Source organism: Labeo rohita, chromosome 23 (genome assembly GCF_022985175.1).
Source record: "Labeo rohita strain BAU-BD-2019 chromosome 23, IGBB_LRoh.1.0, whole genome shotgun sequence".
Classification (NCBI taxonomy): domain Eukaryota; kingdom Metazoa; phylum Chordata; class Actinopteri; order Cypriniformes; family Cyprinidae; genus Labeo; species Labeo rohita.
The window spans coordinates 25,203,136-25,216,017 of NC_066891.1; the positions used below are offsets into that span (position 1 = coordinate 25,203,136).

The window sequence follows — 12,882 nt, forward strand, 5'->3', positions numbered from 1 at the left end:
AAAGAGAACTGAGACTCTCCTTTTGAGGAGGAACTACTTTGCTAGACAACGGACCTCTGGTTTCACTTTATTGACATGACAGTTTGCAGAATCACCCCAAGGCAAGTTGTATTGCTCAGAGTGAAACCGCATTTATGAGTAAAATAAAAATCACCTGTGCAAATGTGAAAAATTATTTGGGCACACTGGTGTTAATGACTTCTAACATCTAACTTGAAATCTATACAGTAGATCAGATCTCCTACATTTTTGCACTAATGTCCATATTTTCACTCTAAATAACTAAATAAATTAAAAAACAAACAAATATTTATGGTCTAATATATGAATTAATATTTATGTATTTAATTGTATAACTTTATATTTGCATATATAACTTGTATTATTACAATCATTATTTAATAATATTTTTAAATAATGTAAAACAATTTTTACACATACACAGCATAGACTTTTTGGGAACAATTTAAAATAATTTTCCATTAGTTAGTCTTTTTGTCTGCATTTTCACTGGCAAAAACACACACAAAAAAAATCTAAAATATAAACTGTTATCCTGAATTTAAATTCATAATTTTAAATTTATATGTATAATGTTAAATGTATTCTTTTTACAGGTAGTATTTTTTTTAATAAATAATAAATTTAAATATTTAAATAATTAAAACAAACAATAATGGAGTTTTATATATATACACAATTCATTCCAACAGCCCATATATATATATATATATATATATATATATATATATATATATATATATATATATATATATATATATATATATATATATATATATATACATATATATATATATATATATATGCCCATATTTTCACTGGAAACAACAAATGTTAAAAATGTTTAATTAAATTTAAACTTCAAATTTTATTTGAATTTATAATCTTTAATTTACATGTATAATCATACATATATTAATTTTACATATATTATTTTATATTTATTTTTAATAATTTAAAAACAGTATTTATTATAAAAAATGTTAAATTACATTTAAATTTCGAAATGTATTTACATTTATAATCTTATATTTACATGTATAATTGTACATGTATTTTGCATGCATTATTTAATATATTATTTTAAAATAATAAAAAAACATTATTATATATTTTTACAAATTCATAGTAAGTAGTACTTCTTTGTAAAGAAATTAAAAACTTAAAGCCAAAAAAAGCAATTTGAACTTTACAACGATATGCAGACAAAGAGTTGTAAATTATAAGGTAAATAAAGGCAGCTATAAAATTGTAAACATCTGCTGGAAAATGATGTAAATAGACATGAAAAAACATTTGATATTTTATGCATTTGTTTGTAATGCAAGATGCTACCAAATCACAAATCAAGACCTGTCGGTTAGCTACTTTATTTAACCTAGTTGAAGAGTAAGAAAAAAAAATTCACATAGAATTCACATCCAAGTGTCAGAGAAAACCAAACATTCATGTTTACACGACCTAGAAATGACTGTATATGATGTAACTAACCCTAAAGTCTCTCACACCAGCCAAACTTACTGTACTGTGGTTGTTACTATGGTACTGAATGATTAGCATATTCATGTGTTACAGTATTGCATATGGTATATCATGGTACTACCATGGACAGGTGTTTCAGAAGCTGCCATGCGCAGCATTAATCTCAGTGTGTAGCATTCTTACTGTGCTTCATTCTCTCAGGGTCCTCCTCGGGAAAGGGTGGGGGTAAACTGCCCCCCTCGCTCTCACTGCCCCCAGTGTCTACAGACGTGCCCTGCTGCTGTTTCCTGTCCGGCCTTTGGGGGGCGCACTCCCCATTCTGTGAGGGCTGAGACACCTCCTGGGTCTTCTTCACCTTGAAAAATACGGGTGATGGAGGGCTGTTCTCCATGGGCCTGAGAGGGAGCACAGGGAACACAGGCTATTAAAGTCAATCCTCAGAGGACTGGTGCTATAGTAACACAAGAGGACTTCAGCTGGAATCTAATGATGGCAGTGTGGAAAACAAGTCATGTCCTGAAGCGTTTTTTGTTGTGTGTGACTAAACTCAATTCAAAACCGCTCCAGAAATTCATCAAGTGGCAAGACGGTCAGGAAAAGGACACAGAGCTTTCGCACCTTTTTTTGGCATTTCCCTTCACAGGGCTTTTCTGCTGTTTGGGTTCGGACTTGGGATCGGATTTGGTGTCCAAGGTGACCCCGGGCTTGGTCTCCGTTGTGACCCTTTCTGGATGGTTCCACAGCTTGTGCTTCTGAAGACGCACCTTGGTGGCAAACACAGCCTCACAGTATGGGCATCTGTGACTCAGCTTCTCTGATATGGTCGCCTGAACGCCAAAAAATAATACACATATACAAAACAAGGTCAAGTTCCATAGGTCTCAGATCCAAGCAAAAATGATAGTGGGTCTTTCCAAAGTTTTATCTGACTTCATGTTACAGCTGATGGCAGCTTTACTTAAGCATTTTATTACTAAAGTAGGTATGGGTCAAGATGGTGGACTGCTTGACTAGTCATTAAATAGGTCAAGTAGTATTTTTATATTATATTTTATTAGGGGCGTAACGTTACATGTACTCGTACCGAACCGTCACGGTACGGGCATCTCGATTCGGTGCATGAGGTCTTACAATGAATACAGGCAATTCACGCTCAATCCAGAAGGGGGCGCCCGCAGTAATGCAACTCTGTTCGATAACCGCCGGCAGAAGAACAGCTAATGCCAGTTGTTGCGCTCTTGAAAACAAAGACCACTAGACAGTGATCACGTGCTGATTATGAACACGTCTCTCACTGACAAAGGAGTATAACGTTACTTTGAAGGCTTGCGCACTCAACTGTCTGCGACATGGAGCTTTGTGCTCTTGTATCCTACCTCTCTCGTTCGGCACAAATCCAAATATTCCATAATATTTCCATATTTGCAATGCAAAAGATCAGTCACGTTCTAACGGTGACACAGTGAGGCGGGCACACTGATGTTTGGGTCACTGTGTTTTATTTTGATAAAGTACCAACTGCGCTGTCAAGTTATCAATGCTAGAAGCCTGGAACTGATATGTTTTGTGTCTGTGCGCCGGCACGATTACTTCAACTTTCCTCATACCAGCAAAATCAACTTAAAAAACAAATAGAATGTCGCTTTCTGCCATTTGAGTTTCCTTTTGGTCTCAAAACTGAACTGAAACTCAGCAAATATAGGCTATGTTACGTGTCGCACAGTTTTTCCCCTTGTCTATCAGTTAACTAAATTAAATATATTTCAAGTATTTATTCCTTGTATGTATATATGTACTGCAGATTTTATACCCTATATATGACATTAATTTGCTAAAATTTCTGATTATATTATATTATTATAGATCAAAAGTGATAGAAAGTAATATATAAGTATATACATAAGTATAATATAACATTTTTAATGTTATATAAATTCTATTATACTTTCTAGTTATCAAATAATCTTAAAAAATGACATATACACACACACAACAGTTCTTTCTGGTCCTCGAATCGGATTGGCTGAGACTTTTCCAGCAGTGCAATATTCTAGTTATAACAGAACCCCAACTGTTTCACCGTTTGTATCATTCCACTTACAGTATTTCCGACAGTGAGTGTCATGGTGGATAACCAAATTCATAACCAATTTTACAAGTAATGTTGTTTTTGTGTTACAAAATGTAGTTTGGAGAGTTGTTTAGGCGAGAATGCACCTGTTGAGAACAGCCTTACCTCGGTCAGATCTTCTGGAATTTGCCGCTGGCTCTGATGTCTCTATAGTGGTTAAACATGAGATATGATTTGATTTGGGTAAATCTAATAGGCAGTCTTTGGTCTCATTAATCTGTTATTTGTTCCAGAGCAAATAGTTTTGACTGAGGGCAAAATCTCATAACATCATATTTTATGTAAATTTAATGCTGCATATCGGAGCACTGCCTTTGTACTTTTGACTGAATTGCTTAGCAGCTTTTTTGATGGCTGTTGTTGTTGTTTACTCAATTATATTATTCAATAAAAATAGTAGTATTTAATAATAGTATTTAGTATTGAGAAATGGTGTGCCTGTTGGTGATGGTGATTTTAGTTACATTATTCCGTCAATAAAGACTTTTATATTGAAAGAGACTGAAACAGAGTTGTAAAGAAGAAAGTTATTTTTACTTTCAACAACACCTTGTAAGACGTAGCTAACAAATGCACTGAGCAGCACTGTCATCGGAAATCATCCTTAACAGATGAAAGGATAATATGACAAAGATATCGCTTTCCTCGGTGGACATTCAAACTAGAGTATGTGAGCAGAGCGGTGTGATTTTGAACGGAGCGAGGAGCGGATTTTTTAAATGTCAGAGCGTCCACTACTGCGCCATCACGAGTACAATTCATTCCAACAGCTCATAATATAACTGCATATTTAGCATGAATTCACAAGTTAAACATATTTAGCTAGCTTAATACAAATGGATCACTCAAATCAAAAAGAATGTTATGGTTATAATGACGGCAAAGGACATGAGCGGGAAGTTTAGGAGGGTAGTTTCAGTTTTCAAGGAATTAGTTTGTTCCTTCTAGATACTTCTGGGTGAAAGCATGATACTACTACTAGTAGGGAAAGACTACTACTCCCATCACCCATCACGCTGATTGCGTCGACACCTGTGACCAATCAGGCGCCCTTTAAAAGCCCCGGACTTTCCCTCCGTTCACAGAGTATTGTGGTTTTCATTGTGGTTTATTGGATTGTTGTTTTCGCGTTGTTTCCAAGTTCCCTAGTTAGTTCCCAGTTTCCTGTGTTTAGCTTTCTTGCCTGGCCATCTCGTCTCGTCTGTCTCGCCGCCTGCCTACGGACTACTCGCGTGTTTGTTTGGACTATCCCTCTGCTTTGCCCCTTAACAGATTACGTTCGCCACGGATCGACCCACGCCTGCTACACGGACTATCCCCACACCTCGCCTTTGTTATACCTGTTTGCTGCTGCTCTGACCCTGCCTGTCTGACCATGTCTTTGTCTCGTCGTTTGAATAAAAGCTTGCATATGGATCCGCTCGCCTCTCGTCTCACTCACACCATTACAAACGTACTGATATTTTCGTTTTTTACAAACAAAATTTGCACTAAAAAAATGATACTTTTTAATACTGACAGCCACACAATAAGCTTGGCATGTGGCAGGGAAAAAGTTTGTATGCTAGTGTTCCAATAAGCCACGAAACTGCTCTCTTCTTTGTATTCATTTTATTTTATTGTTTATTTAGCCGTCAATTTCATCAGTTGAGCAAGGAGTGAAGCAGGGAGTGGAAAATGGTGGACCTAGAGCGGAATGATTACTGAATGCTTGGAGCGCAGAGGGGAAATTGTTTCTGCTCAACTCCACTCACATACTCTGATTCAAACTGTTTTATTGTAAATATGAGATTGAGCTGAAGAATGAATGCTGTATCAGATGCAGGTAATCACACTCGCTCAGTCCATCTCTCTCTAATAATACTCTACATCAAGAATGGGCAACTTCAGTCCTGGAGGGCCACTGTCCTGCAGATTTTAGCTCCAACCCTAATCAAACACACCTGAACAAACTAATCAAGGTCTTTTACAATCGCTAGAAGGATAGAGGCAGGCAGGCATGTTTGTATAGGGTTGGAGCTAAACTCTGCAGGACAGTGTCCCTCCAGGACTTAAGTTGCCCATCCCTGCTCTACATAATACAGTGAGCTTTTAATACAGTAATAAAAATACGTTTTTTAATGAAGTAAATCAACATTCCTTCGTTACTAGTTCTATAGTGACGTTTCTGAATTAGTAATGGAGGCTTGGGCTCAGCTGTTAAACTGTCAACTTGAGATTTGAATCTGTGGTGGAAGGAAGTAGTTCACACATAAGAGAGTTTTTAAAGGCACTTCATTGTTGTTTCTTATGTATTTACACACTTATGCCATCAAACAAGTTTGTTGAATAAACACAATATCGCACTCGTAGCCATGTGCTGTGATGGCTGCGGCCTCGTGCCTAGTTTTTAGCATGTTGTGCTTAGCACCGAAGTTGTGTCTCTGTATTCCTTCCATCTAACAATCACTAAAATACCACTTAACAAATTTGCTAATGTCAAGGAATTTCAAAACAATAACAGTTCAACCTCAAATTGTCTGGCAGATGTGATCCTAATCCAAGCTTAATTTTACAGGGCTTCTTAAAACTTTGAGTTGAGTTCATATAACCTACTGATTATCTGATTTTAAATAAATGTAGTTTTGTACATCCAGATTAAAAATTGCATTCATATGCAGCGTATCGCCGTGTAGTCTGGATTTCAGTTTTTACCCCTTGGCATCGCTGATAGTGATATTTAAGTCCGTAAATACTGGGGAATTCCAGCCAGCAGCCTGAGCATGGACATTTCACCCTGGAACGACTCTTAAACTCCTCTTTCCACTGCACCATCATATGGGCCTAGGGCGGGAAAACACACACACGCACACACACACACACACACACACACACGCAAAAGAGGTATTAGAAACTATTAGCAATCAATTTACTTACACACAGCTCTCTGTGAGATGTTCCTTCTCCAAATACAACAGTTGGAAATAGTTTTGGAAAGTCCCTTTACTCCTTTCACAAATAATCACCCAAAATCCCAATCTGGCGTAGACTCATTCCTTCATCAACAGCCAAAATGGATATTTATTGCTTTACTCACGGGAATAATGCGCAGCTCCTGGACCTCCACGCGAGGGCGTCCTTTCTTCTTGCCCTCTGATTTCTCATTATAGGAGGAACCTGATGAAAATGAACATTTAATGACATATTCTGACCAATAAACTGCAGTAAATAGAATAGAAATAAAAGCACTTTCAGTTTTTACATTCTAAAAAAATTCTAAACCTGTTGTTCTGCACTGATGAATAATACCAGGAAAGTAAATTAGAAAGTAAATAGGGTCCATTTTGATTTCATGCTGCCTTTTCTGTGGAATTCCAATCTTATCCTGTCCTCCTTAAACACCTTGATTCTATCAAAGAAGAACCATTAACCTTACTCCAGATTAATGATTGTTTAAGAAACTCCCCTCAACACCTCACAACACTGCAGCTCTCCATATGTTCCAAACGTCCCTGTGGGGACTTTAGTGAGGCTGAACGAACATTTAGAGACACAGTCAATTGCAGATGCGTTCTGCGTACAAATTAGTGGCATTGCTTATTTCATGCAAGTCCCAGGAGAGTGGAAGATGATAGCATGCGTTGGTTTTCTGGTTAGTGGAGGTCACGGAGAGTTGCTGCAAATCTATACGAACGCTGGCAAGGTCAAAACATTGAGCAAACGGCAGATAATTACACACTAATACTCCATAGAGGCCCGCTGGCTTATGGCTGCTAAGCAACTACATAATAAGGACACTTACAAAGTGGCTTCAGACAAATTGTCTGCTATGTGTGTGTGTATGTGTGTGTATGTGTGTGTGTAAATGAGAGTGATAAAGGCCTTTCACAGACTAGAGTAAATGAACCATTAATCAGCATGTCTTTGACACAGCACTAGGAGGACACACTCCTTGAGTTAAAGGAGTAAGTTACCTAAAAATGAACATTTTCTCATTTACTCATCTCATGTCATTTCAAACACATATGAGGTTATCTATAGCAACAAACTTTTTTTTTTTTTCATTTTCACATAACTCTTCTATGCAATGACAGACTATGTTCATCAAACTCCAAAAACACCATCAAAACTCCAATAAATTAGTCCATGTGAGTCAAGACTCCATATTCCATGAGTTCTGAAATCATGATCATCTTAAATCAAATATATTGCTCTTTTAATTGAATTAGTTACACCCACAAGATGTTGCGTTGGAATTTAATTTGGAATGACAGGAAGACAAATTTACTGAACTGAAACTCAAAAAAATTCAACAAAGTCAAAAAAGCATTACCACACAAACACACACATATACCAAAACTAAACTAAACTATTTTACTGATAAAATCATCAGAGCAGCGCTGACAATGTGTTTCTATGTGTGTGTATGTTTCTGTGAATGCAAGTGTGTGTCTGTACTTTGTGTGTGTGGGTTTTAAAAGAGAGAGCAGCAGAAAAATAGTATGTGCTTTCCGTAAATAACAAAACAAGATTTTGTGGCAAAAACATGGAAATAATTTGTCATTTTCATCCTATTCTTGACTATATTTTTTGTATTTGTTTGGTCAGTGTCATTGTGGGTTGTGGTTCTTTTGCTGTTGTAAGCTGTAAGGACCTTTAAAATAACTGAAATAATCTGGTGAAGTGTTATGAACATGTAAAGCGGTCGAGATCTGCCTGGAACTACTTTAGCCATGCATTTCCCTGAAAATAACAGCACACCTTTCAATGTTCATCAACCAATCAGATTTAAGCATTCAACATGGATAGAATTCATAGCTCATTCATGTACATATTTAAAAGAAATATGTTATGTACAAAATATTTTTATTTACATATAATATAAATTCTATAAAAAATTATAATAAATACATATACTTGTAAATATTTCTTAAATATATACATGAATGTGCTTGTATTTGTATATACATAATAATTACACACAGTACACACACATATATTAGGCAAACTTAACCTTTATTTTGTATGTGATTAATTGGGATTAATCATTTGCCAGCGCTAGTTTATATATAATGTTCTACATTTCAATATGAATCCGGAAATACCCCATATGTTGTTTGCATGATCATACTGAAAATGAACTTACAGTAGGCGTGGGTGATATGGCAAAAACATCAAACCACAATTTTTTTCAGGAAAATCATGATTCATGATTTAATCATGATTCTTTGTCATGCTGGTTTTACTATTTTGAAGTTAAACTAATTTCCCTATTTTAAAAACAAAGCCTATTTTAAAAACAAAATAAAATATAAAATAAAAAGAATGGCAGGTATTTAGGCCAAAGTAGATCTTTGTCATTATTTTATCTTTGTTATTAAAAAATAAGAGCAAAGATACACATTACAAATACACTTAATATACAAATAAACTGTGCTTTATTTTTCAGGTACAGTAGGTGTATTAAGCAGTAGCATTCAAGAAACTGAATGAACAAACATAAAAATAAAACACTATATGCACTTGTATAAATTACACATTGATTCTTATTAAAGCAACTGTATTATAGTTCTTCAGTCAAGAGCAGTGAGTGGTTTTTCTCTTTATGTTTGTTTTTTTTATTACCATTAAAGTCATTTCACTCACAAATGAAAATGTCATAATTTACTCACAAGTTGTTTTAAACCTCAATGGCTTTCTCTCTTCTGTTGAACATAAAAGTTATTTTGAAGACTGTAACTATACAGTTGCTGGCCCCCACTGACTTCCACCACATTTTTCTCTACTATCATCTTCTTTTGTGTTCAGCACAAGAAAGATATTAAAATAGGTTTGGGACAACAAGAGAGAATTCTATATCTTGTTTGCTACCACAATTCAAATTTAGGAACACAGTCCTCATTACATGTAAAAGCTGTGTGATAAATAAGGGATAATAGCTGTTTTTTTATTGCAAAATTAACCCTGAGAGGCTGATCAGGACACTGATGTGACTCACTCTGAATGTTGTAATCGACCAATCAGAATCAAGTATTCCAGACAGCAGTGTAATAATTCTATAATAAATTTTGTTTCTGTTTCATGAAACAAAGTCAAACAGGTTTGGAACAACATGAGGGTGAGTAAATGATGACAGAGTTTTTAAGTTTGGGTGAACTGTCACTTTAAGAATCACACACTCTTTATTTGTATTATTCTGTATTTGTGCTAAATACTCTCTCTCTCTTTCTGGATATGGAGGGCAGACTCCTTCACTGGCACACTCCTCTCGTTCACAATTAGCTCTGCCCTCCATCACGGCGGCTCTGCCAGCCCTGCAACTCTCCACAGAAGTGTGTGGGAGGGGTACAGAACGCTGGAGAGTGAAGAGGAGGGGGAGGAAGGGCGGGTCTGAGACCAGACAACGTGCTAATTACATGTCACCGAGTCCTGCTATCAGCCCTTTTTCACATCAGAGCTGCAGAAGCGGCTAGCTTTGCGCTTTTCTCTTCTCCCAACCGATGACCCCGTTAACCAGAGCGGCTACAGAAGGGCTGAGGTTGCTGACCGTGGCCAGACCTTTTTGTGCGTTAGGAACTAAATGAAATCACAAATGACCTATTTACTGTTAATAAATGTCCCTGATCTTGCATTAAATTGATCGAAAGTGACAGTAAAGACATTTATATGGAATTACGTTTGTGGTAATAAAAATGAATGAAATTTTATTACGATACTTATTAAAATATAATTTAAACCTGAATAAAATGTCTTTGAAAAAAAAAAAAAAAAATCACAGGCAAAATCTTTGACTTTATTTTTAATACATTTTTAACAATTTTTCTCCTCGTACAAATGCGCTTCCAGAGTTTACGCTCCTAAAGTTTTCATTTACTCTTTTGAAGTTTTTGTTTGCCATTCTGGAACAAATCTCTCTTGGGGCTGGGGCAGCAGTGTGTCCATTTTTTGGCTTTTAGTATGAATATGTTATCTAGAAGCTAGTGTGCCCCAAAACAATGACAAAATTCACATTTACAAGATATAAGCATTCAAAACTTACTGTTTCTAACATACACCAATATGGATAAATGATTTTGATCACCCTGCACTTCAGCTTTCCATCAAACTTTCTCTAAAATCTGAAGAGTCCCGCCCCCTACACTATAAATAGAGGGTGAAGCAGCGGCTGATATTGGTCACTCTTTACCAAGCTCAATGGCTCTGAGCCAAGTTAATATAAACGAAATTACATTGGCTATTTAAAAAAGGGGGGGGGGGACTACTTGATGTTTCAGTTGAAAATACGTCAACAAATAGAATAAGGTGTGTTTCAAAGCACTTTAGTGGACCTTTAAAGGAACACTCCACTTTTTTTTTGAAAATAGGCTCATTTTCAACTCCCCTAGAGTTAAATAGTTGAGTTTTACCGTTTTCGAAACCATTTAGCCGTTCTCCGGGTCTGGCGGTAGCACTTTTAGCATAGCTTAGCATAGATCTTTGAATCCGATTAGACAGTTAGCATCCCGCTCAAAAATGACCAAAGAATTTCGATATTTTTCCTATTTAAAACTTGACTCTTCTGTAGTTACATCGTGTACAGCACAACTGTTTTCAACATTGATAATAATAATACGGTGTGTTTTGAGTAGCAAATCAGGAAATTAAAATGATTTCTGAAGTATCATGTGACACTGAAGACTGGAGTAATGACGCTGAAAATTCAGCTTCGCATCACAGGAATAAATTACATTTTAAAATACATTCAAATAGAAAATAGTTGCTTTAAATTGTGATAATACTGTATTTTTGATAAAATAAATGCAGCCTTGGTGAGAATAAGAGTCTTTTTTTTTAACATGATAAGAAATTAAATATTAAAATATAGTATTTTAAACTTATAAATGCAAATAAATATTGACACCCTTGCAATTCTGTCAGAAAGTGCAACCCTTCTCTCAGAAAATTGTTGCAGTTGCAAATGTTTTGGTACTCACATGTTTATTTTATTTATTTATATTTTTGTTTGCATTGGAACGACACAAAAAAACAGAGAAGAAAAGTCAAATCTGATACAATTCCACACAGAACCACAAAAATGCACTCGATAACATTATTGGCATCCTTAACTTAATACTTGGTAGCACCTCCTTTGGAAAAATTAACTAAACATCAATCACTTCCTGTAACTATGAATGAGTTTCTTACACCTCTCTACTGGAATTCTGAACCACTCTTCTTTTGCAAACTGCTCCAGGTCACTCAGATTTGAAGGATGCCTTCTCCCAACTGCTGTTTTGAGATCTCTCCACAGGTGTTCTATGGGATTCAGATCTGGACTCATTGCTGGCCATTTCAGAACTCTCCAGCGCTTTGTTCGTAACCATTTCTGAGTGCTTTTTAAAGTGTGTTTTGTCCTGCTGGAAGACCCATGACCTCCAGTAGAGATGCAGCTTTCTGACACTGGCCACTACGTTGCGCCCCAAAATTCTTTGTTAATCATCAGATTTCATGATACCGTTCACACAGTCAAGGCATCCAGTGCCAGAAGCAACAAAGCAACCCCAAAACATCTTTGAACCTCCGCCATGTTTGACTGTAGGGACTGTGTTCTTTTCTTTGAAGGCCTCATTTCTTTTTCTGTAAACGGTGCCATGATGTCCTTTACCAAAAAGCTCTACTTTTGTCTCATCTGTCCACAGTACGTTCTCCCAGAAGGATTGTGGTTTTGTCACATAAGTTTTGTCTTGCTTTTTTATGCCTTTGTGTCAGCAGTGGTGTCCTCCTGGGTCTCCTACCATAGCGTCCCTTTTTATTTGAGCTGACACTGTTGTACCTTGTGTCTGTAAATAAGCTTGAATTTGTTTGGAAGTTAATCAGGGTTCTTTATCCACCATAAGAACAATCCTTCGTTGTAATTTTTTATTAATTTTGTTCTTCTGTCCACGTCCAGGGAGGTTAGCTACAGTGCCACGGGCTGTAATCCTTTTGATGATATTACGCTCAGTGGACACAGGAACATTAAGATCTCTGAGATTGTCCATGTTTTTCCACAATTATTACTCTCAAGTCCACGGACAACTCTTTAATCTTCTTTCTTTTCTCCATGCTCAGTGTGACACACAATACAAAGGATGAGTCAACTTTTTCCATTTTAACTGGCTGCAAGTGTGATTACTATATTGCCCACATCTGTTACTTGCCACTGGTGTGTCTAAATACAAATTACAGGAACATCACATGTTTGAAAAGCAATTATTTCTTACAATTTTGACAAGGTGCCAATAATTTTG

The 12,882-nt window shown here is 36.2% G+C and overlaps 1 protein-coding gene across 1 annotated transcript in view; it reads right to left on the reverse strand.

Moving 5' to 3' along the window:
- Nucleotides 1-12,882, reverse strand: part of znf512b (zinc finger protein 512B) — a 95,509-nt gene that overhangs the window by 38,810 nt on the left and 43,817 nt on the right. Inside the window, exons 3-7 of the mRNA XM_051095981.1 lie at nucleotides 6,711-6,790; nucleotides 6,329-6,457; nucleotides 3,740-3,781; nucleotides 2,122-2,330; nucleotides 1,687-1,898 (exon numbers count right to left, since the gene is read on the reverse strand). Coding sequence (XP_050951938.1) covers nucleotides 1,687-1,898; nucleotides 2,122-2,330; nucleotides 3,740-3,781; nucleotides 6,329-6,457; nucleotides 6,711-6,790 — 672 coding nt within the window. The remainder of the gene's footprint in view (nucleotides 1-1,686; nucleotides 1,899-2,121; nucleotides 2,331-3,739; nucleotides 3,782-6,328; nucleotides 6,458-6,710; nucleotides 6,791-12,882) is intronic.